General features: G+C 67.3%; 1 protein-coding gene across 2 annotated transcripts; it reads left to right on the top strand.

The window, feature by feature from the left end:
• Nucleotides 1–450: 450 nt before the first annotated feature.
• TTYH3 (tweety family member 3) lies at nt 451–23,719 on the top strand. Of its 2 annotated transcripts, XM_081552595.1 has the most exons (15): nt 451–789; nt 14,274–14,443; nt 14,625–14,736; nt 14,888–15,108; nt 15,404–15,499; nt 15,663–15,735; nt 16,014–16,089; nt 17,075–17,130; nt 17,758–17,850; nt 18,449–18,541; nt 18,876–19,012; nt 19,469–19,642; nt 20,130–20,205; nt 20,880–20,980; nt 22,392–22,716. In XM_081552595.1, the coding sequence occupies exons 1-14, from the start codon at nt 667–669 to the stop codon at nt 20,946–20,948; spliced, it is 1,569 nt and encodes a 522-aa protein (XP_081408721.1). In that variant the 5' UTR covers nt 451–666; the 3' UTR covers nt 20,949–20,980; nt 22,392–22,716. The 2 variants fall into 2 exon arrangements, with proteins under 2 accessions (XP_081408721.1, XP_081408720.1); XM_081552594.1 differs by lacking the exon at nt 20,880–20,980 and having other exon boundaries at nt 22,392–23,719.
• The last annotated feature ends 514 nt before the right edge of the window (nt 23,720–24,233 follow it).

Below are 24,233 nucleotides of genomic sequence, written 5' to 3'. Positions count from 1 at the left end.
CCTGTCTGACAGTTATCGTATTCCCTATTTACAGACACTGATGGACAGAGAGGTTAAGTGACTTGCCCAAGATCACACGGCTGCAGGTCACCAAACCACCCAGACAGACCCCTGGGGCCCCTGCCCGGCGTCGCAGCCGGCGTGTGGACGTGCACTGGTCCCACCAACGGGCGCACGCCCGGGCGAGGTGCCGCTCCACGTGCGGCAGACGGGGAGACCGCGGCGGGGATTGAGTGTCCAGACCGCCTCCCCCGCCCGGGGCCCGGAGGCCGGTGGGGAGGGAGCCCCGGGTGGGCGGGGCCTCGCCCAGACGGCCAATGCCGGCCCGGGGGCGGGGCGCGCGGCGGGGCGCGCGGGAGGCGGGGCCGGCGGGCGACGGGCCAATGGTGGTGCGGGGGGCGGGACCGGGCGGGCGGTGGGCGGGGGCGCGCGGAGGCGGCGGTTGCGGCGGTCGCGGCGGCGAACAAAGAGGCGGCGGGCGCGGGCGGCCGAGCGGAGCCGAGCGCAGCCGAGCCGGGCCGAGCCGGGCCGAGCCGGGCCGGGCCGGGCCCAGGAGCGCGCGGGCGATGCGGGCGGCCAGGCCGGGGTCGGCGGGCCCCTGATCGCCGCTCCCCAGGCCAGCCAGGGAGCCCCGCGACGGCCGCGCGCCCCCGCGGCCGGCCCGCCATGGCCGGGGTCAGCTACGCGGCGCCCTGGTGGGTGAGCCTCCTGCACCGGCTGCCCCACTTCGACCTGCACTGGAAGGCCACCAGCAGCCAGTTCCGCCCCGAGGACACCGACTACCAGCAGGTGACGCGGGCTCCCTGGGTCGCGGGTCCGGTCCCGGGTCACGGCCCCTCCATTCCGAGGGTCCCGGCCCTCCTCCCCGCGGGTCACGATCCCCCTTCCCAGGGTCACGGCCCCCGCTTTCTGCAAGGTCTAAAGGCTTCCTGTCACCTACCGGTGGTCACGGGCCCCCTCCTCCTTCGAGGACCCGGGGCCCCCTCCCCCCGAGGGTCATGGTCCCCTCCTCCTTTAGGGTCTAAAGCCCCCCCCCCCCCCCGCATCCAGGATTATGGCCCACACCTCCTTGTGGAGCACAGCACCCTTTCTTCCGGAGAGTCTCCTCCTGGTCACTGGAAGAATCTAAGGCGGACCCCCCACCCACCAGCCCACATGGAGGGTCCACAGCCCTCCTGTCGATTCTAGCCTTCTCTTCTGGAGTCGCTAAGGCCCTCCCTCCTTGCTAGGGTAGGAGGAGCCACCTCCCTCCCCTCCATGGAGACCCCTCCGCCTGCTGTCAGTGTCTGCCCAGGCCCCTGAGCAGGGGCGGCGGTGGGTGTTGCCCTGCAGAGCCCCGGACCCATAGGACCCAGGGCTCTGTGACCATGTCCATGCCTGAGAGCACTGGTGCAGCCAGGGGGATTCCTTGCTCCCTCAGCCCCAGCCGGGAAATGCCAAGATTTTAGTGGGTGAGTGGTCTGCATGGATGCCAGCCCTCCCTGGCTGGTAATGACCCCCTGCCTGGACCAAGCTATGGAGTGTACACAGAGTGCCTGCCCGGAGATCCGACTGCCTGTAGCCCTGAGGGAGGGACGGAAGGAGGCCTGGCCACAGGGACAGAAGATGGGTCTCAGTCTGGAAGGCTGGGAAGGGGCTGAGTCTGGGCAGAGCTTGTGGGGAGTGGGGTGGGGGTGGGCACGGACCCTTTGCAGCTCTCGCCCCGAGGAATCAGGCTCTACCAGTGGAGCCCTAGGTCTGGGGTCGTGCCAAGCCCCACTGCCACCCCCACCACTATGCCACTGCCATTGAGTGCGGGCCAGGGCACCAGGCTGTGGACACTTCCTTCCTGCCCAGGGATCCGGATTCCACAGGCCCAGTGACTGGGGTGCCTAGTCACCCGGGACATGTCTGAGTTCCTCTTTGGTGATGAATGCAGAGCCCTAGGGTGAGTGGGAGGGAACAGCTTTGCTCGTAAGACGGCCCAGGAGTCCAGCAGCTGTGGACCGTGTCACCCCAGTTCAGAGCTCTGTCCTCACGGCCTCCCTTGCCCAGAGGAAGAGAACTGTAAGCACCCCAGCTCTGCAGGCAGCCTGCTGCCCCAAACGCAGCGCTTACCTGGTGCTTGGTTTCCCAGCCCTGCTGATCTGTTTCTAAGCAGATTAGAAAGGGGGTGAGGGATTGGCCTAGGCATGCCCAAGGCAGCGGAATTCCTATAAAACTGGACGCCCATATGGTAGAAGCCCAGCCCTGGCGTGCTGACCAGGGTGGGGGTGACCCCACTCTGTGAACCCCTGGAGCTTCCCCTGGGGTGGCTCTGCCACACCTGTCCCCAGGGTTCTGCTTCCACCGAGCAGGACAGTGTACCTTACTTTAGGAAGTTCTCTGCCATTTGTTAGTCCTGAAGCTCCAGGGGCACCTGGGGTGTCTGTGACCCACACAGCTTTCCCACTGGCCCGTGGGCTGCCGCCTGCACATGCTGCCACCCCTGGCTGACCTGGCTGCCATCCCTCCTAGGAGTCCCCTCGAGTTGCCTGGACCTGCAGTGGGAAGTGAGCGAGGGGCCAATGCCTCTGGTCATTGGAGGCGTCCGCGCGGTGGCCAGGCCCCCCTCCGCTGAGCCCAGCCTCCTGCAGGGCCCTTTGCCCCTGAGAGGACCTCGGCTGGTGCCCTGGCCTCCTCCGAGAGCGCTGTTCCTGCCCCGCTGTGGGAGGGCTCTGACTCACTCTCTCTCCCGCCTCCTCTGCGAGGAGCAGAATTAACCACTGAATAATTCACGGCGTGGAAACCAGCCTGTCTCCATCCCCCGCCACCCCCACCGCCGGCTTGGGGCTGTGGAGCGAGCCGGGCCTGGGCGTGCGGCCTGCCCCTGCCCTCCCATGCCGTCCTGAGATCTGGGCGGGGGTGCCTCCTTTGCAGGGTTGGGAGGGATGTGGGGCCCCACACTCCCGCTCTGTGCCGCCCTCCTGGAGCTCTCCTCCTGGGCAAGTGGGCGATGGTCTGACATGGGCCGCCCCCTGGGGCCTCCCCCTGCCTCCCCTGGTGGAGTACTCCTAGCTATGCGGGGACAGCTGCCCTCGTCCCGCTGGCAGGCGGGGAACCCTTTATCCTCCTGACTTGGGGCGTCCCACTCAGCCTGGGGGCCCGTCTGTGCCTGGCGCCCACCTGGGCTACGGGGGCCTGGAGTCATCTTGCTGTGCGAGGAGGGGGCCTCTGATTCTGAGGCCATCCAGGGGAAAGACGGGGCCTGATGCAGGAGCAGGGGATGGTGCGGCGTGGGGAGACCAGCCTCTGTGCTTTGCTGTCTCCTCTGCCAGCCATCCACTGCTAGGAGCCCGGTGAGACCCACTGGAAACCCCAGGGGCCAGACCCTGTTTGGGGGTGCTCACTGGGGCTATTACTAACCTTTTCTCATATAAGCCTGAAAGGTGAGAATAACTGTTCCCATTGTGCAGATTAGCAAACTGAGGCTCAAAGAGGAGACTGGCCCAGAATCACATAGTAAGTGGGCTGTTGTTTTACAGTCGCTCAGTCATGTCCAGCTCTTTGCGACCCCATGGACTGCAGCACGCCAGGCTTCCCCGTCCTTCCCCATCTCCTGGAGTTTGCTCACACTCACGTCCAATGAGTCCGTGATGCCATCCAACCATCTCATCCTCTGTCGCCCCCTTCTCCCCCTGCCCTCAGCCTGTCCCAGCATCAGGGTCTTTTCTGATGAGTCAGCTCTTGTGAGTGGTGAGTGGGCGGCAGACCAGAATCCTGCCTCAGGCCTCTTGCTCCTGCCCCTCGAGGACCCAGAGTCAGCCTTCTGGGGCCAGGGCTTCCTGAGTCCCCCATGGCTGGCCCTGCAGGGGATGTGACTGAGGGATGAAAAGCTGACTAGAGCCATTATGGGGGCTCTCAGAGCCCCGACCGGCCCTATGCTGGGGGCTCAGAGCCTCTGTAAGACCATGGATCAGATTTTGCACCCTAAAATCTTGCGGTTACTTTGGGGACTGAGGGTCTTGGGCTCCTGTGTTCCCAAGGCCTCCATCCCGGAGAGGAGGAACTCCCTGGCCCGTCCATCTGTGTCTTGGGGGCTCCTGATGTTTGCTGAGTGGACAGACTGCAGGAGGGTGGGTTCTTTGGGGACTGTTGGGACGAGTGGGCTGGCAGGCGCTAGGAGTTGGTGGAAGGGCTTCCGGGGTCTGCTCTGTGCCACTCCACCCCCACACCCCCTGCCTGCCTGGCTGCTGGTCTGACTCCCCGGGGACTGGGCTGTTGCCAGGGTGCCAGGACTCCCCAAACCCTGGGGCAGCTGATGGTGGGGTGCGGGGGGAGGACTGCACCGGGAGGAGGGAAGAGGCCTCCTGGCGGTTGCATAGCCCTTGACCTGCAGTGGCCTGAGGCCAATCTGTAGTCCACAGTGAAGGTCAACGCTGCAGGCGGGGCCGGGGGTGTTGGTCTCAGAGCCTTCCTTCTCTGCAGGCTGGAGTGGGGGTGCCTGGCTGGGGGTGCCAGGCCTGGACCCCAGCTCTGTAGCTTCCCACCTGTGTGAAGGTGTGCCCACTTGGGTGGGTTTAACCACCTCTCTCGGCTCTACTTGGTGGCTCAGAAGGTAAAGCGTCTGCCTACAATGCTGGAGACCCGGTTCAGTTCCTGGGTCGGGAAGATCTCCTGGAGAAGGAAATGGCAACCCACTCCAGTATTCTTGCCTGGAGAATCCCATGGATGGAGGAGCCTGGTGGGCTACAGTCCATGGGGTCGCAGAGTCGGACACAGCTGAGCGACTTCAGTTTCTTCTTTCTTTCTTTCTGGGCTCCACTTGGGGGGACCTGACCCCTTAACTCCTACCAGCCCTTCTCAACCCCTCCCTCCCAAGCCTCTCACACCCCCTGTGTCCTGAGGTAGAGTTCAAACCCATTCTCTGCCCTCTGTCCCTCTCATTCTTGCTCACTGCCTCTGCCAGTTCAGGAGAGGCTCGAACCTGTGAGCTGGAGAACCGTGTAGCCTGGTGTGGTGGCGCTGTGAGCAGGTCAGGACTAGGCCCCCGGAAGCCCGGCAGTCAGGGAAGGCTTCCTGTAGGAGGCGCTCCCTCTCCTGGAATGCCCAGAGGGTGAGGACTCACCTGGAGTGTGGTATGCAGTGGGCACACGAGCTCACCTTCCAGGCTGGCCCAGTGTGTGGGGCCCGTTTACCTATTAAAGCCCTGAGTGCCTGGATGTTCCTGTTGAGACCCTGAAGATAAGCCTGAGGTGGCTGAGAGCTTGGGGAGGAGTGTTCTAGGCAGTGGGAATGGCACACGCAAAGGCCCCGAAGCAGAGAGAAGCCTGGGCCTCAGCCCAGAACAAGGGGGTCCCTCAGGTCTGAATGTGCTGCCTCTGAGCTGGGAGTGCTCTGTGCCCTGGGTGGTGATGGGGGGTGAGCCCAGCCTGGAGGGCCACTTGGGGGGACCCAACAGGGCTGGCAGTCTCCTTGCAGAGACCCCAGCACCTTGGCTTCACTCCTGACTTGGGCGAGGTCTGCGTGTGCCCGCAGGTGAGGCTGGCCCTGTCCTCACCGTCCCCACGTTCAGAAGGAAAGTTGCTCTGGTTACAACTTGCGTCTCTCGCCTCTCTTCTAGTTTATGAAAGCAGGACACCTTCATGGAACATTTGGAGGGTAGCAAAGAGTGTGGAGACAGGGAAGAAGTCCCTGCCGCTGGAGTCTGTCCCTGTCTTAAACCTGGGGAGGATGCCGCCTAAGACTAGAAGTTGTCACCTGCTTTTAAACATTGAGCCTGGGGACCACGTCGTTGGTCCTGGGTTCTTAGCTTGCCCATCATGCCACGCACCTCTCAGGTCAGGATTCTGAGGCTGCAAGTGCCAGAAGCGTCCCAAAAGGAACAGCGCATGGAGGGGCGGTGTGGAAGCCGAGTACCCCGTGTGGATAGCATCTGTGAACTGGGCTTTGGGGGTGCAGGGCCCATGCATTGGGGGGCTGCCGGAAAGCCCCTGTCGGGTGAAACCAACTCTGGCTGTGTCCCTCTTGGCCAGTGTCACGGTGCTGGGAGGGGAGGCTGCCTCTGCCCAGATCTGCGCCTGCTGAGGGGCGGGGTGTCGTGTGGGTCAGGGTTAGGATCTGCACCACCAGGCCCCATCTTGGGGCCTCTCGGGGCTCCTGGTTCTGTCCCCAGTACTGTGCTGCTCGGCCTCGGGGACGTGGAGGGAAGGCGGGCAGCCGTCTTGGCTCTGACCGGGGTGCTGGGTCAGGCTCTGGCCAGGTGTCTGTGGCTCTGAGAGGCTCAGGCTGTGGTGTGGTAAGCACGTTTCTGGGAAGCCACACGGTCTCCCCGGGGGTGGACCCCATTCCCCCTGCAGAAGCGAAACCGAGGCCCCTGGCCAGCCGGCATCAGAGGCGGGGAAGCACAGGCAGCCTCGGGCTCCAGCCCAGCACTCCCCTGCCTGCGGACACAGCCCCGTGTGTGGGTCCGAGGCGGTTGGGACCAGACCCCCACTGGCCACGGCAGCTCTGCCGAGCCCTTGGCTGGGGAAGAGGAACCAAATCTGCAGCCCAGGGACTGGGTGACAGACGTGGAAAGCACCCCACGTGGACCCTGAGGAATTGGGGGCACATGACCGAGGGCAGGGGTGGGAACAGCGGGACCCCAGGAGTGCCCAGCTGCGCCTATGCTGTCTCCCGAGTTTGCAGGGAGCCCGCCCAAGCCCTGTGCTGGGCGGGGACGCACCCGTGGCCCTCGGGGGCCTCCCCGGGTGTGGGGGGCTGAGGACAGACACTCAGTGGGGCTCTTGCTCCACGCAGCAAGGCTCGGATGGCGCACACCAGTGCAGGGAGCCCCTCGCTGCTGGAGGACACCCCCGAGCCGAGGCCCCTGGCCTGTCCCGGGGTCCCTGCTGCAGATGGGGATGGCGCCTGCCCCCCAGAACTGAGTCTTCGGCCTGCCCAGCAGGGCTCCCGAGGGCCCAGGCACAGTGGATGTCTGCCAAGGCAGCGGGTGTCCCTCGTGCTGTGGACGGGGCTGTGAAGGCTGCAGTGGGCCCCCAGGCCTCCAGCCCAGAGTCCGAAGCAGGACCGGGCCTTTGTCTGGTGCCAGCTGCCCACGAGGCCTCTCCAGTCCTTGCCCAGAGCTGGGCAAGCGCCCGCTGTGAGGTGTGCCGTCAGGGAGCAGGGCGAGGGGAGGGTGGAGCGACCCTCTGGGCCGGGCCTGGGGGAGCAGAAGGGCTGCGTGGGGCCCCTGGTGACCCCCCTCGCACCTGCCCCACTCGAGGCCTGGGCTCTGCGTGCGCACCCGTGCGCCCCAGCCCCTCCTGGGTCCCCTTGCTGGGGCCCGTGGGCTCCAGAGGGCAGTTGCCTCACAGGGCTTGGTTTTCTCCGCGGGCCCCCTCGTGGCCGAGGGCACAGGGTGAGGCCAGGCGTGACCCCTTCCGTCCGCCTCTAAGAGCCAGGTGCGGTGCCACCCTCGGCTCCCCCGCTCTGGCCTCGCGCTGGCCTGGGTCCTGACCATCGCGGGGCGCCCCGGGGGGCTGCTGCGGGCCGGTCCGACCCCGCTGGTGCGCCTGTCCGGCCGGCAGCTCCTGGCCACGTCTGAGGCTGGCGACCGCAGGCCGGCTGGCAGACCGCGCGGAGTCGCTGGGTGTCACACTGGGAGACGCGTTAGGGCGCCGGACCGAAATAGACGCACTCCTGCTCCAGCCGCCAGGCTCTTCGGTGTCGCCTCCGCGAGCAGGCGGGGCGAGGGCGGGGCCTCGGCCTCTCTGCACGTGGCCCCAGGCCTGGCGGGTGCAGGAGGGGTCCTGGGCTGGGGGGGGACCGCCCCAGAGCGTCTAGGCGGCTTCAGCCCAAGCCCCGCCCCGCCGGACGTCCGAACTGCCGGTCCCCAGACGCGGGCCATGCGGTGAGGAGGGGAGGTGCTGCTGGCAGCCTGGACTTCGGCCCCAGGTCGGGGGGCTCGGCCGAAAGCCGGGCCCCTCCCGCGCTCCCAGCAAGGCCACGAGCTCACCATCCTGGAATTTGTGAAACCCAAGCCTGGCCTGGTGGAAAATCTGTTTTTAATTTCTGGCCGGCGTGTGGGAGCCACAGCGAGTGTGCTGGGGGTGGGGTTGCCGCACAGGCACTTCAGCTCCGCGCCCCGGCCCTCAGCTCCCACCCAGCCCGGCCCAGGAGGTGAGGGGGGCCTTTTCTAGAACTTTCCCCAGGAGGCCTGGGCTGGCTCCGGCCGTGCCTCCATTACGTCAGTGCGTGGGGCCCTGGGGGTCCTTTCTGGCCCCAGGCCCTTGGCCTGGAGGATGGGCCACCTCTGCCCCGGGTGGTCTGGGGACCCATAAAGCCATGGATACAGCTGGGCTGCCAGGGTGCCCAGGCCCAGACCCTGGGGGAGTGGGCAGCGCCAGGTGCTGTATGGCCTTCCCAGTGGGAGACCCCCTCCCCTTCCTCCCAGGCCAGGGCTCCAGCCAGGACTTTGATGGGTTCCCAGATGGTGCCTGGGGTGTGGGGTCCGGCCAGCTTCCTGGACTCTCCATCTGGCCTCTTCCTCTGGAGAAGGGCCTTTGGCAGCCCCAGGGCCGGGGAGGACAACCCCGGAGGCGCTGGAGGGGCCCGCGGCTCCCCCCACTCCGCCTGCATGCCCCGACCTCGTCCCACAGAGCCCTCGCTCTGCTGTTGGGGATCAGACTCAGCCTGAGCGCCCGGCCTGGTCGCAGCTGCCGGGGCCCCCCGGCTGCAGGTTTGCAGCTTGGACCTTGTGTTGGCCCTCACGCACGGTCCCTCCCCGCCAGCGCCCTGCTGGCACCCGCCGCCCCCACGATGGCGGTTGAGGGGACACCCCGAGGCCTCTGTGCCCCTCCCCTGCTCTTTCCGGCTCCCACAGCCTCTACCCTTCCTACACTGCGAGGGTCTGGGCAGACGCCTGCCCAGCCCAGCAGAAGCTGTGTCTGGGGGTCTCATGCCCCCAGCGCCCAGGGCCAGGCCCAGTGCTGAGTGTGGACACTGTGTGTGCTAGCGTTCCTCGGTCTGGGGGCCAGCTCTGGGCCGAGGGCCCCGTGTGTGCCTAGTCCGGCCTCCTTGCTCCCGGGAGGCAGGTGTGGCCAGCGCACGGACACGTGAGCGTGCAGGTCCCTGCTGGAATTTGGACTTGCCTCCTCTTGGAGCCTTGCCCTTTACCACCTGGCCAGGCTACCTCCCAGAGAGCGTTGGCATGGGGTGGGGCAGGCCGGCTGACTGCGGCCTTCTCGGGGGCTCCGGCCCTGGGGGAGCCCCTGACCCAGCACCGGTGAGGCCTCAGGCTGCAGTCATACCCGGGCTGGGATCCTGCCCCGCCCACTAGCCACGTGACCTGGAAGACGTCCAGAGCCCGCCCAGTCTGCCCTGGACTGCTGGCCCCAAGTCTCCCTTGCTGTGCCCACGCTGGAGTGCTCACCGTCTCCCCGAGGCGGCCGGCCAAAGGGGCACAAGCTGGGATGGCAGGGTGACGGGGACACAGCCTCTGGGGCTGCAGGCAGGGCGCCACAGGCCCCCACTTCCCATCAGAACACACAGAGGGTCTCCCAGCCTGGCCGCGGGCCGTGGCGGCCTGCAGAGGGTCTGAGCAGACCGGCCTGCTCTCAGGGTCAGCTGCCGGGTGGCACGGCGGCTGTGTGGGGAGAGGACCGGGTGTTCCGCAGGCAGTTAGTCCGAGGTTCCGCCGTGCTCACCACGTGGGGCACGCCCCCTCGCAGGCCTCCAGGCCACGTGCTGCCAGGACACCCAGCTGGACCTGCCTTGTGCGGGGGCACACGGAAGGGCTGCCCCAGGGTCACGTGCAGCCCTCCCAGCCTGCTGGCCTGGGGCACGTCGGTGCAGCTGAGCCAGCGCTGTATGTTGCACGGGCCGTGTGCTGACCACACATGTCCAGGCTGTGCCAAAGGAGCTAGTGGAGGGGACAGGCCCGCAGCCTTGTGCTCTCCCGTCCGCGGTGGAGCTGAGTGCCGTGCCAGGGGCTTCTGTTAGTAACATCTGGTGGCAGAGTGTGGCCCTCCCCTCACAGGCCCAGCAGGGGTCCCCCCCTTGCAGCCAGCACGTCTGAGGCTGAGCTGGGGCTCCCCACACCCTGCTGGGACCACCCACCTGCACAGGGAGCCCGCTGCCCCCTGTGGCCCCTGGCCCTGGTCCCCTTGCTGGGCTGGGAGGACCTGTTGGAGGCGGAGGCCTCATTGGTTCGCCCAGTAGGCCTCAGACGTGGGCCTGGGCCCGCACTGGACAGAGTGAGTTCAGACCATGAGCACCGGCTCGTCGGGCGTCTCCAGAGCGGGTGGGGGCTTGAGGACCTGCAGGCCCGCGGGACGTGTGGGCACAGAGCCGGGCTGGGGCCTCCTTGGTGGACACGCTCCATGGCAGGGGCTGCAGGGCCTTGGGAAGGGGTGGGTGATCCAGGGCTGAGAAACAGCAGCCTCAGGGCCTGGAGGGGTGCACGTGTGTCCAACCGAGGCCTCGCAGCGCGCGATCCTGGGACACTCCAGGCGCTGACACCAGCTCTGTGGCCCGCGGTCAGGACAGGAGCCCCAGCGCCTGACCGAGTGCTGACGTCACTCCCATCGCAGACGGAAAATTCCATTTGGTCAGAGCCCAGATGCTGATCAAACATTTCCCATTCAGAGGGGATGCCAAGTGGTTTGGAGGGGAGGCGGGGCGCCCACGGCAATGCCAGCAGAAGGCTGTTTTCTGGGAATCTGGCCTCAGGACGAGGGCAGAGGGCAAGCTGGGCCCCTGGGCCGGAGGAGGCTGCTTGCCCAGGGCCAGACGCCCCCACCCTGGCCCTCGTACCCATGTGGGCCCGGCTTGTTTGCATCAGGGGGCTGGGACCCTGTGCCCCAAGGGCCGGCCCTCAACCTGGAGGGTGCTGTCACCTCCTTGTGGGGACCGAGTAGGGCTGTCCTGGCCTCGGCCCCTGCAGCCTACCTCCTGGGGCTGCGCGGGGGCCCCCACCAGCAGCCCGGGGGAGTCATGGTTTAAGGCTAGCCCCGTCCGAGGGGAAACTGTCCTGTCCGAGCTTGGGGTGGGGGGCAGGAGCCTCATGTTTCTGAGTGTTCTCTGTAGGCCAGGCCTCAGGCCGAGGGGGCAAAGCCCCAGCCAGGTTGGTGAGCTTAGTGAGGCCTTTCCAGCACCCATTGGGGGACGGGGGGTGCGGGCAGACAGGCCCAGCGCAGAAGTGGCAGAGCGCCCTCACCCAGGAAGGGCCTTCTGGAGCCGGGCAGACAGCTGGAGGGCAGGGGCTCGGCTTCCTTGTGTTGGGCTAAGGGGGAGACTATGGCCCCGGGGTCTCTGCCATCCCCAGGGAAGCCTGTGGAGGTCACCCTCCTCCCCAGGTCTCCTGCTCTTGAGCCCCAGGACTCGCGCTCACCCTCACGGCCCTGGACCGGGCCTTCCAGCACTGGAGGTGGGCTCTCCTCCCCCAGGGCTGTGGCTGTGCCTGTGCCTGTGACAGGTGTCCGAGGCCCATCTGCGACCACAGAGCTTCCAGCCACAGCTGCCGCACCCGCCGCTGTGGGGGCTCAGGACAACACCTCCACGTGCATGGGTGTGAGTGTGCGTGTGTGGGCACAAGGGAGCCTGTGAACCTGTGTGGCTGTGTGTGGGCGTGAGCAGGCACACACTCACCTTATCTGTGAGCGGCCTGGACTCCCCTCCTGCAGTGGGGACTCGGCCCCCTGGGCAGAGCTGGCGCGGGAGCAGCACCCCAGAGGGCTCCCCGATGGAGGCGCTGCTCTCAGCCTTTACACCTGTGAGCTCACGCCTGCCTCGGTGCAGCCCTGCCTCTGTGTTACTTATGGGGAAAGTGAGGCATGGGGCCACTGACTAGGTCAGCTCTTAGCACCAGACAGAGCAGCGTTTGACCCCAGCACTCGGGGCCCCTCGAACCCGGCTGCCCACTGGGCTGGGCAGGATCCCCACCCCCACACCTATCCAGCAGCAGGCGGTCCTCGGCCTCCTGGTGGCAACACCCAGGGTGGCCCTCCCCTCGACCCCTGCTCCTGGGGCCCCGCAGCTCCACTGCACACCAGCCCGGCTCCCGCGGTCACGTGGCAGCTGGGGAGGAAAGGAACCAGGCCCGCGGGAGGGAGGCGCGCCGGGACTCACGCGGTGGGGCTGGGTGTGGGCCAGGCGCCTCCCACGCCTGCCTGAAAAGAGCTACTAACACGTTTCTGGGTTTGTGTTGTAATTATAAAGGTAGTACGGTTCGTGGTTTAAAAAGGAAAACCAAAAAAGGAAAGGAAGAAAACCAGTAACAAACAAAAACAAAACAAATCAAAGCTGTAGGAGATCCTGGAGGCCGGGAAGCGCCTCCCGAGCTCCCCGGCCTGGCACGGCGCCCTCTGGGTGGTCAGCTGTGGCGGCCTCTGCCCGGAGCACGCTTCCTTGACCCGCTGGACTGGGCTGTGCCCGCGCAAACCTGCGCTGCGGCTCCCGCTGGGTCTGCTTTCTCGATTTTCCACAGCCCCCGGCTCACACCCGGCAGGCCTCAGCGCCTGCTTCCTCCACCAGCCTGGCAGCCCCAAGGATGGGGGCTGCGTCTGCTGGGGGCCCGCCTGGCCCTGGCACCTACCACGTTTCCCCCAGGAGCGGTGCCCCCTCACCCAAGCCCCGCCCCAGGTGCTGGGGTCTTGCTTGGCCAGTCACGCTTATCTCGCCTTCGATTCTCACAGGACAGACAGGAGTGGGTGGTCCTGGCTCTGCCTGAGCTGTGGTCGAGGCCTGCGAGCTCTTTGATGAGTCCTGCCGACCCTGTAGGCACTGGCCTCGCTTGCTGCCAGGCTGGGTGGCCTCAGGGCCCTAGCTTGGGTGCCCCTTGCCCAGCGCCCCTGATCCCTGGCTTCCTCACCCCCAGAAGGAATTCCTCTAGAGGATGTGTGTAGATGCGCTTACTGGGGGTGGGTCAGGCAGGAGAGCAGGGTATATGAGGGCGGGCGGAGTGGAAAGCTGGCCCTAGGACTGCTGGCTACCTGAGGGTAGCCTCCTGGGGGTGGAGGGGGTGGTAGCTGCTGCCAACACAGGGCTGAGTTGGGGCTGGTCATCGGGGCCTGCAGAGGCCCGGGAGCTGGGGCAGGCAGGGCGTGGGGTCGGGAGGTCACTGCCGGTGGGTTCTGGTTGAGGGTTCAAGGAGGGAGCCTGCAGGCAGGATGGAGGCAGTGACCCATCTGACCCGTGAGGAGGGGGCCTGCAGGATCCACGGCCCCTGTGCCCAGTGTCCAGCTTGTGCATGCGTGGGCAGAGCCCACCCACAAGACTGCTTTTCCAAGCACCCTTTTTGCTGTGGGCAGCATTGGGCAGGGTGGAGGTTGCAGCCGAAGCTGGGCACCTTAAGGTGTGCAGTCACCCCTGTGACTGGCACCTGTCCCTCTGGCAGGCCCTTGATTGCCACCAGAGGCTCCCTGCTCTGGCCTGGCTGGTGTCCCCATGTGACCTTGAACACCCCTCCCCGCCTGGCCTCAGAGTCCCTCTAACGTGAGCCCCCTGGGACCGTGATGAGTGGCAGCCCCTCTGGAGGCAGCACACAGCTGCTCCCTCCCCAGCCCAGCCGATGAGCAGGGTGGTCAGGTCTGGTCAGGCCCTCCCACCCATGCTGCACCCTCACTGGTGCACTGGCCTCTCCCAAGAAGGTACCCATCCTGTACTTCGTAGGGAGGACAGAGGCCCCGCCTCCAAACAGCACAGCAGCCCCCAGGGACTACGGCCGGGGGTGCAGGCCCTGGTCAGGTGCCGGGGAGAGCCCTGCCCTCAGGTGTGAGGGTCAGCTGGGGTGCTGGGCTGGGCAGGAGGCCTCTGGGGCCAGCTGGCTCCTGGGAGAGCAGGAAGTGCCATCCTCCATCTGCTGCCTGGCAACCATCTCCCGGGAGACTGTCGCTGGGCGCAGGGCTGTGATCCAGCAGTCCCAGTGCCTCCCTGGCTGAGCTTCTGGTCCCAAGGAGGCCCTGCAGGGGTGGGTAGGCCTGGGGCATTCCACCCACAATGGCTGCCCAGGCTCACGGTCACACCGCTGAGAGTTAAGATGTGAGGAAGGTGTTTCCAGGCCCCCCTGAGGGCTGGTTGTCTCTGCAGCAAGGGGTGTCCAGTGAAGGCCTGGGAGGGGTTAGCAGAGGCGATCCCATGTCTTGCCCACCCAGCCCCTCCAGGTGGGCCTTGGACAGTGCCCAGAGGTCTAGGAACGAAGACGTTGAATCTGGGGTCCCGGGTCTGGGTGAGCACAGCACATACGGGCACCGGCGGGATTGGCCGCTCCTGGGGTTGGGTGCAGAGTCAGCCTGGGACCCCATCCTCCAACACCGCTTCCCCACCACCCCCAGGCGCTGCTGCTGCTGGGGGCCGTCGCGCTGGCCTGCCTCGCCCTGGACCTCCTCTTCCTGCTCTTCTACTCCTTCTGGCTGTGCTGCCGGCGGCGCAAGAGCGAGGAACACCTGGACGCAGACTGCTGCTGCACCGCCTGGTGCGTCATCATCGCCACGCTGGTCTGCAGGTGAGCGCGCGCGGCGGGGCGTGAGCGTGATCGTCGGGGCGCGGTCTGGGCGTGGTCCGGCCGGAAGGGGCGGTGCTGTCGGGGCGCGGTGTGGGCGGGGCCGGGCTGGGAGGGGCGGGGCAGGCCGAGTCCGTGGGGGGACCCCAGGCCCGCGCCCTCACGCGGCCCCGTCCTGTCCCAGCGCTGGTATCGCCGTGGGGTTCTATGGCAACGGGGAGACCAGTGACGGCATCCATCGAGCCACCTACTCGCTCCGCCACGCCAACCGTACGGTGGCAGGGGTCCAGGACCGCGTGAGTGGCCGCAGGGGTCTGGCGGAGGAGGGCCTCGTCCTGCTCCTACACCCGTGTGTGTGCATGTGTGTGAGAGCGAGACGTGGGAGCGTGTGGGAGCGTGCGGGAGCCATCCGTGCCCTGGCTCACTGCCTCCTCCGACCTGGAGCAGGTGTGGGACACAGCAGCCGCCCTGAACCGCACGGCAGAGCCCAGCCTGCAGAGCCTGGAGCGGCAGCTGGCCGCGCGGCCGGAGCCCCTGCGGGCGGTCCAGCGGCTACAGGGCCTGCTGCAGACGCTGCTGGGCTACACGGCGGCCATCCCTTTCTGGAGGAACCCAGCCGTGTCGCTGGAGGCGCTGGCCGAGCAGGTGGATCTCTACGACTGGTACAGGTGCGGCTTCCTCTCCTGCCTGCCCCCGCTGGTCCCCGCCCCTCTCCACGGCCGGCGGCTTCCAGCTCCCAGTGCCTGAAATCTTGTTGGGGGAGGGGCTGGGGCCACTGGTGGTCACCGACAGGAGTCCCCCAGGGGGACGTCTGTTACAAGGTCAGAGGCCAATCTCCGTACCCGGAACTGCCTGTGGACACTCCTCTGGGCCCCGGGCTATTTGCTCGGCTCTGCCCAGCACCCCCTGCTCCTGCCCGGGGACTGGCCCCGTGCCCAGCCCATGCGTGCCATGTCCCCGCAGGTGGCTGGGCTACCTGGGCCTGCTGCTGCTCGACGTGGCCATCTGCCTGCTGGTGCTGGTCGGCCTCATCCGCAGCTCCAAGGGGATCCTGGTAGGGTGAGTCTGAGGGCCCTTGGGGCAGGGGAGGGCTGAGGCACCTGTAGCGCCCATCCCCTGAGTCAGCCCTGACCCGCCCTCCCCCGTCTTTGAGTCCAGCCTGGCGTGGGGCGCAGCCCTCACCCCGGCCTGGAGAGTGCCAACTGACTCTCTCTGCCCCAAGGGTCTGCTTGCTGGGGGTGCTGGCCCTGATCATCAGCTGGGGTGCCCTGGGCCTGGAGCTGGCTGTGTCTGTGGTAGGTGATGGAGGGGATGGGGTGCCCGTCTGCTGGTGGAGCATGGCGGCGGGGTGGGGATACCACATTCACCTCCCTGCTCTCCTCCCCGGGACACCGAGGTCCTGAGAGACGGGGGACCTGTCACACGCACACAGTCAGTCCCCACCCCCGGCCCCACAGAGCCACACCACCTTCCTGAGCCACACGCAGACGCTGGGGGCCAGGCTCCACCCCGAGAGCTGAGGGCTCGGGGGCCCAGCTTGGTGTCCCATCCTCCTTGCCTGACCCCACCCCAGGGCTCCAGTGACTTCTGTGTGGACCCCGACACCTACGTGTCCCGGATGGTGGAGGAGCACTCTGTGCTGAGCGGGGGTGAGTCTGCGGTCGTGTCCCAGCCACTCGCAAGTGCCCGCTCCTGCCTGAGCCACAGGCCATCTGGTCAGGCCACGTGCTGGCTCCATGGGCAGGTGGCTCAAGCCAAGTGGGTGTTTTCTTCTGTTTTCCAACATAAGCTCAATAGGAGCCCAGACCTCAGGGGCCGAGTACAGGTGCGGTGTGGAGAGGCTGCCCTGGGCTGTGCTAGGCCTTGCTCCCAGCCCCCATCCTGCACTGGACCCCAGAAAGCCCCCCGAAGGGGCCAGAGAGCCCAGGGCGGGGTGGGGCCAGGGTTAGGCAGTTGGGGTACAAACTTTCTTTCTCAGTTCTGGCTCGGCTTGGCTCCCCTAGGTTTTCAAAATCAGAACTGTGCGTGAATCCCCATCTTTGAATGTTGGACACAATCAACACCTGTTTTAATGGGCACGAGTGGGCACCTGCACCCTCTTTGGGGTGACGTTCTGGCCTAAGAACTGTTCTGCCCAACTCGTCTGTGAGCAGATGCCTGCCCAGCTGACCTCTGACTCTTCCCCCACCGCCTCCCACCGTGGCCTGTCTGCTGCTCCCCAGGGAGGCGAGGGATGAGGCAGCCCTCCAAGAGAGAACTGTGCCCGTTTCAGGAGCAGAAGGGTCTGGGCCCTGGCCCTAGGCTCCCTGGAGACCATTCCCCCCTCCCACCTGCACGCTCACACACAGACACAAATATGTGTGCACATACATGGAAACACATGTATGCAGTCATGTACATATAGATATCTGTGTGTACAGACATAGGCATGTTCACAGGTACATCTATCCTCAGACATGCACACACAGGCACGTACATACAGATACATGCATGCACATAAACATACACACAAGCACACGTACATTCAGCATACACGCAGATACGGACACGCATGCGTGTGCACAGATATGCGTGTAGACACACAGCGCAGGCAGACAGCCGGGGCCGCTCAGCCGCCCTCGCCTCTCTCCGCAGACATCCTGCAGTACTACCTGGCCTGCTCACCCCGTGCCGTCAACCCCTTCCAGCAGGTGAGAGCTCGCCCCTGCCCCCGCAGAGCATCTGGTGCCCTGGCCCCAGCCCCCAGACGCCTACAGAGCACGAGGCCCACTCCCACCTCGTCAGGCCCCTGGGGTCCCTACCCTGGTGCCCTCACCACAAGCCTTTCACGGTGGCCTGCTTAATGCCCCCAAGTCCCTGGGCGCCTTGCATCTCCCGGGCTGCCCTTTATGACAGAGCCAGATGCCTCCTGGGCAAAGCAGGAGCCCAGGGTGTCCCGTGGCGGAGGGGTCCTGTGCCCGCTGTGTGGAGTAACTGTCTGGGCCGCTGTGGAATTTGAAGGGAAACCGCGTAGCCCACTGCCCGTCACCCCACTTCCCCGTGCAGCCCTCTGGGTCCTCCAGACTATGTCTCTGCTTTAAAGACACTGTACTTTCCGTGGTCTGTACTGTCTCTGCGTGCTCATCCTGGGGACCGAGGAAAGGTGGCCCACAGGGCAGACTGCTGGGCACAGCCGGGGCCTCCCGGGCCGGATGCCCCCGGGGCTGGCGGGAGCTGCTGGCACTGGAGCCAGCCCACCCCGCGTGGGGGTGGGGACCTCGGGGAGGGAGGCGGGCCGCCCCGCCCGCGCGGGGCTCAGCGGCCTCTCTGTGGAGCAGAAGCTGTCGGGCAGCCACAAGGCGCTGGTGGAGATGCAGGACGTGGTGGCTGAGCTCCTGAAGGCCGTCTCGCGGGAGTATCCCGCCACCAAGGTGAGGGCTGGGCCGCTGTGGGGCCCGCGAGCTCCCTCGTGTCCCCTCGAGAGGGAGGCGGGGACAGTCACCGCACCAGCTGCTCCTGGGGGGCCCTGCCCGGGAGTCTGGTCCTCCCCCTCCTTCCATCCTTCCTTTCCCGCCCCAAGGACTCGGGGTGGGTTTAGTGATGCTCACACACAGACACACTGTAGCTCCAGGGTCACACTGCCCGGAGTATCTGGATAATGTTTTGTCCTTTAAGATACTGTGAAAATTCCCGTCGTCTTAAACTGTTCCTTGAAATGGTCGTAAGGTCTGTGTCGGGAGACGCATGTGTGTTTGCTGTTGCCCCCGTGACAGGGCAGGCCCGCGGTGGTGGCATGTGGACAGGCACTGTGGGCCCCACGCTTCCTGCTGTCCTCACGTCTTCAGCCGGCCCCCAAGGCCAGGGCACGGATTTGGGGGTCACCTTTTCTCAAAGCCCAGGGTCCTCAGGGCCTGTGCCAAGACTGGGGGACGGTCACGGGGGCCTTGCTGGCGGATGTGGGGTGGAGGGAGGCCTTGGCGGGCCCGTTCCTGAGCACTGTGCTGACCTCATGTGGTGCACACCCCCCAGGACCCCCTGCTCCGCATCCAGGAGGTGCTGAATGGCACGGAGGTGAACCTGCAGCACCTCACTGCCCTGGTGGACTGCCGCAGCCTGCACCTGGTGAGGGCCTCTCGCAGCCCTTGTTGGGCCGGTGGGGGGGGGCGTGGCCGGGGGAGGGGCGGGAGGAGGGGGAGCAGCTGGGGGAGGGGAAGGGGTGGGGAGGAGGAGGAGTGGCTGGGGGAGGAGGAGGAGTGGCTGGGGGAGGAGGGGAAGCGGATGGGGGAGGGGCGGGAGGAGGGGGAGCGGCCGGGGGAGGGGTGGGAGGAGGGGGAGCGGCTGGGGGAGGGGGGTCACAGGGCCTCTGCTCGCCTTGGGTCGGGCGTGGTTCAGGCCCATGCGCTCCGTCTCACCTGTGCCTCTCCCGCTCTCTCTTCCCCGCCCTGCCCGGCCCCAGGACTATGTGCAGGCCCTCACGGGCTTCTGCTACGACGGCGTCGAGGGCCTCATCTACCTGGCCCTCTTCTCCTTCGTCACGGCCCTCATGTTCAGCTCTGTCGTCTGCAGCGTCCCACACACCTGGCAGCAGAAGAGGTGAGGGGTCCTGGGACCCGCCTGGCCACACGGCGCCTGGGGCCGCGCTTCCGGGACACCCTGAGCTGTAGTTGGAGGCAGGACGAAGGCCTCCCCGCCCCTTGACGCTCCCTGAGGCTCTGCAGCCTCTGAGGCGATTGCTCCCGCTTCACAACCGGCCTAGAGAGGCCCCAGCCCAGGAGACGGGCAAGCGAGCAGCAGGCAGAGGCGGGGTCCTCAGCCTGACCCTCGTCCTCCAGGCTGGGGCTGCCCCCAGGCACCGGCCCTCTGTGCTCCCCCGGGTCGGCCCTGGCCCCGCCTTTTAATAGGCAGGCAGCGTCCCTGTGTCCCCGGGAGCCTTACCCACGGCCCTGCAGACTCAGGACTGCAAGCAGGCGTGTCTGCCCAGAGCTGGTGTCTGGTCTGTGGCCCCGCATCAGCGTCAGGCCTGATCCACGCTGGTGTCCCTCCCCGCAGAGGCCCCGACGAGGACGGGGAGGAGGAGGCCGCCCCAGGGCCGCGGCAGGCGCACGACAGCCTCTACCGCGTCCACATGCCCAGTCTGTACAGCTGCGGCAGCAGCTACGGCAGCGAGACCAGCATCCCGGCCGCGGCCCACACCGTCAGCAATGCGCCGGTCACTGAGTACATGTGAGTCGGAAGAGGCGGGGCACAGCAGGCGCTGGCCAGGCTGCCCGGCTCTGTGTGGCTCGGTGCGGCCAGGGCCCTGGGGTGCCTGAGCGAGGCGTGGAGCAGGGGTGGACGGGGCCCTGGGGTGCCTGAGCGAGGCGCGGAGCAGGGGCGGCCGGGGCCCTGCACACGAGGGGCTCCCGGGGCTGCCTGGGCTCAGAGTGCTGGCTGTTGCCACACCCCTGGGTCGAGGCCACAGGGAGACCACGGTCAGACAGAGGGTCAGCATGTGGGATCCTGTGGCCAAGGGCCCCGGGCCTGGCCGCGTGGTGGGGCGGCGGGCGGGCCGGGCTGGGCGGGCAGGGGCGGCCATGGGCCTGCCCGCAGCCCCTCTCTGTGTGCTGGGCTCCTGGGACCCCGGGCACCTGCTGTCGGGCCGTCTGTGGGATGGGGTCTGCCTGGTTCCCAGGTGGGCCCACTGACCCAGGGCCTTCTCCTCTCACCTCAGGAGCCAGAATGCCAATTTCCAGAACCCTCGCTGTGAGAACACCCCCCTCATTGGGCGTGAGTCCCCACCGCCTTCAGTAAGTCTCAGGGCAGAAGCTGGGGCGGGGGGCCCGAGGCCAGGGAGGGGGCTATGCGCCACGGCTTCGTCCCCGCTGTGGCCTCCCGGGCGGCGCGGGCCCTGCGGGCTGCCCTGAGCCTTCAGTGCGGGACTGCAGGTGGAGCCCCGCCAGGGCCCTCGGGCGGGCCGCTAGCCTGTGCGCACAAGCTCCTCCAGGAGGCCAGGGCATCTCCGCCTACCCGAGCCCTGCTGCTTCTCCCCGCTCAGCTTCCTGAACTCAGCCCAGGTCTCCCCCCAGGCTCTTCCAGCTGGGCCTGGTGTTCGCTTCTGGTCTTGGGAATGAGACATGAAAAGGGGGATAGGACGGTTTGGTGCCAAAGAAAGGAGCTCACAGAGGCCAGGGGTCCTGGAGGGCTTCCTGGAGGTGGCGGGCCTCCAGGAACAGGCTGGAGAAGCCAAGGGCCACCTGGCTTCAGACATACATGCCCGCCGGTGCGGCGGCCCCGCTGTGCCCCACGGCATGGCACTGACCTCGGACCTGCCCCAGCCCCGGGCTGAGCGGGCTCCTGGCGGCCCCCCTGTCGGCGCTCTAGGCTGAACCCGCGGCCTGCCCCGGCCCAGGCCTTGCCCTGGCGTTGAGGCCACCCTCTCTCTCTCTCTTTCCTGCACTCCTCCCACCCCGGGCCCTCCTAGCGCTATCTGGCTGCCCTGGACTCTGGCGGCCACACGGGCTGGCAGTTTAAGCCCCTGAACAGTGCCTGAAGGCTGTGGTGGCCGTGTCCTCAGAGTGACAGGTACTGACCCAGCTGGGCCCCCTGCCCCGCGCTGCCTGCCCGCCCACACCTCTGCGCCTCGCGCCCGCTGCTCACTGCCCCCCGCTCTGGCTCCATGCCCGGGGGCCAGCACAGGGCCAACGCAGGCGCGTGGACCTCAGAGACCCTGGCCCTGGGCCGTCACCCTCACTCCAGGGACAGCGAGCCCCCCGCAGAGCCCCTCTTCATGCCTGGCCCAGCTGCAGGTGGCCACCGCCTATCCCGTCCCCCCCGGGGAGGAGACCGTCCCCCCGGCCCTGGGAGCATGTGCACGCCGGCGCTGGGTGCCTGGGCTCGGGAGGCCGAACGCTGGAGACCCACATAGGGCAGCAGACCCGACCCTCGCAGGGGACCCCTGCGTGCGGACAGCCACAGCCACCCTTGCACAGCGCTGGCACCCGCCACAGCTCCTCCTATGCTGAGCCACCCCCACCAGCCCCCGACCCCCGCTGCATGTCCTTGGAATGATGATATGGCTCCCCGCACCCACTGCTCCTCCCTTCAGCTCACCTCCGTGGCCGCCCACCAGGAGTCCTGGGAGGGCTCCCGGGCCCCAGGGGGCAGGGTCTTTCCTGACGCCCGCACGGTGGGCACCCAGGGCTCGCGGGGTTCGTGGCCGTGGGGCCGGCTTCCTCCCACTGGCAGCCTTGGCACACGCCTTGGCTTTTGTCCTCGCAGTGGGCGTGTGGCCCTTTGCAAACCGCCTGCTCTAAGCACGCATCTCTTCCACATGTGTTCATTCTGAGCACACATGTGCATATGTGTGTGTAGCAAGCGAGCCCTCCACGCTTCAGGCTGGACAAGAGTGGCTGAGATGAGCAGGCCCTCCACGGGCCCTCCCCGCCCCCACTGGCCTCTGTCCGTGTCTGTGACCTGCCAGGAGCCCACAGTCTGGTTCCCACCTGAGTGGGTGGCAGCATCACCCAGGCCCCAGGGGGCCTTTGTGGCTTCCAGGGTTCTCCTTCACTGGGGGCCCGCAGCAGAGCGGCTGTGGGGCCGCCTCACTCCTGTGACCCTGACCCTGGCGGTCTGGGTCCTTGGGGACTGTCCCACCCTCCCTTAGATACAGCCTGGCCCCGCCTTTGCCGACACCCTCCTCCCGGCCGCCCAGCCGGGCTGTGGGGCCTTCAGGTCCTGGGCGTGCGGGGTGCAGGGGGCACCTCCGTGCTCCGGCTCCAAGCCTGAGATGGGGGTCAGGGGCCGATGGGCTCCCCTCGCTGGGAGAGGGTCTGGTCCTCCTCCTGGGCCTGGCCCAGCGGGCTCCCCCAGAGCCCCGTCCCCCAGGCCTCTGCCCGCTCTGCCTCTGCGCCGGCCGGCCGGCTCCACCCACAAGGCCCTGCCCAGCTGCTGCCCTGCACCCGCTGACCGCCTGCCTCCCGTTCTCTCCCTCCAGTATACTTCCAGCATGAGAGCCAAGTACCTCGCCACGAGCCAGCCTCGCCCCGAGTCCAGCAGCAGCGGGCACTAGACGCCCGGCCGCCACCCGCCCCACGTGCCAATCGCCCTGCTCCTTCCCGTGCCAGCCTCCCTGCTTGCACCCGCGGCCACCTGCCGGACCCTCCCCGCGTACGCCGGGCCCGCTGCGGGCGCCTCAGCGGCCACTTGGCCCTGTCCTCCCTTTCTGCAGGGGCGCAGAGACAGACACCTGGCCTGCTCCCCGGGGCAACACAGGGGCTCTGGGCCCGCACCCTCTCCTCAGTCACAAGCCTGGACACCTGGGGGTGCTGCTCCCGATGCCCGGGCCACCCAGCCACTGCGCGCCTCCACCCTGCTGGGGCCAGATGTGCTGGTGCCCCGGGGTCTCCTCGGCTGGCGCCCGCCCCCCCTTCCCTCCACAGCTGGCCCGCGTCTCTTGCTCCCTCTCCGTTCACAGGCGGCTCGGCGCCCCCTCGGTGCCGGGCGTCTCAAGCAATGGCGTGTGCGCCCGCCTGCTTGCCTCCCGCATGCAGAGACCCCTGCGGTGCCCTCGCCCACCTCCAGCACCTGTCGTCCTTCCTTCTCTCGCCCCCTACCCCAGGCTCCTCCGCCTCAGCTGCCAGAAGCCTGCCAGGAGGGTCCCCCCTTCTCTGCTTCCCTCCCCGCACCGCTCTCTCCCCTCAGCAGCCCCCGCCCGTGGCATCCGGCCGTACATGGTGGCAGGACACAGCTGTGCCCAGGCTGCTCCCCCGGGACCGGCTGCCCTCCTGGTGCCAAACCCCCTCCCGCCCCCCTCAGACTCGCCAGCTCCGCCCGGTCCGCCCTTTGCACTAACCACATCTGTCATCTCTAGGGCAGGCGGGGCTGCGGGCCGGCTGGCACCCCCTTCCCGGTTCCCTGTGCATCCAGGACAGGCCGGCCTGGGGGCTGCACCCGAGCAGGCTGTGACGGTGCCCTCGGCCCCCACCGCCCCTCTTTGGACTAACCACTAACCTCACTCCAGCCTCCGAGAGAGAGGTCACCCTGGGCACCCCAAGGCCCGCGAGCGTGAGGCCAAGTCCAGGCCGGAGACGAAGCCCCGGAGAGCCGGCTGGGTTTTGGGGTGGAGAAGGCATTTCTTCTCGGGGCGCCACAGGGGGTGTCAAGACCAAGAGGCAGCCCGAGGGCCTGGAGACCCCTCCCTGGGCAGGTGCTGCCCCTGGGGGACCGTGTCCTCAGGAATGAATGTCCCTCCAGCTGTAGGACCGGGGCCCCTGTGGCCTCGGTCTCCTACCTGTGAAGTGGGAACAAGGCTTCCCTAAGGTGCTCTTGGCTTTGTGTACTGTGTTTGCGTGTTTTCCTACCGCAGAGGGCGGGGCCATCCCCAAATCAGGACAGGGAGATGCCTGCCCTGCCCAGCTAGCCGGCCACCGAGAGGCCAGGTGCGGCTCTGGCCTGCGTCCCTCCAGGGGCAGCAGCCATGGGGCTGCCCCTCGGGGGCACAGGCTGGGGCCCATGAGGCCCGAGAGTTTACAGACATTGTGGGGGGCTTCTCCAGGAGCGGCAGGGCAGCGCCCCTTCCCTAAGGTGGCCCGCAGAGAGGCCGCCTCCCCTTTCTCCAAGATCCCTTCTCTGTGCTGGTGTCTGGGACCAAAAGGATGGGTGGGCCCGGGGCTAGACCGCAGCGATCCCTAGTCCTCTGACCACCAGGCAGAGGCTGCCTGGGAGAGGCGGGGAGTGAGTGGGCAAACAGAGGTGCCCCTAGGTGTGCCTGCGGGCCCCCAGCCGCGCATCTGAGCCCTGGCGCATGGCCAAACCTCACCGAGGGGCTCCCGGCACC

This window comes from Giraffa tippelskirchi, chromosome 13 (genome assembly GCF_054371585.1).
Source record: "Giraffa tippelskirchi isolate mGirTip1 chromosome 13, T2T-mGirTip1v1.2.pri, whole genome shotgun sequence".
Classification (NCBI taxonomy): Eukaryota; Metazoa; Chordata; class Mammalia; order Artiodactyla; family Giraffidae; genus Giraffa; species Giraffa tippelskirchi.
Note: the sequence above shows the minus strand (reverse complement) of the source record. Positions and strands in the feature narration are given on the sequence as shown.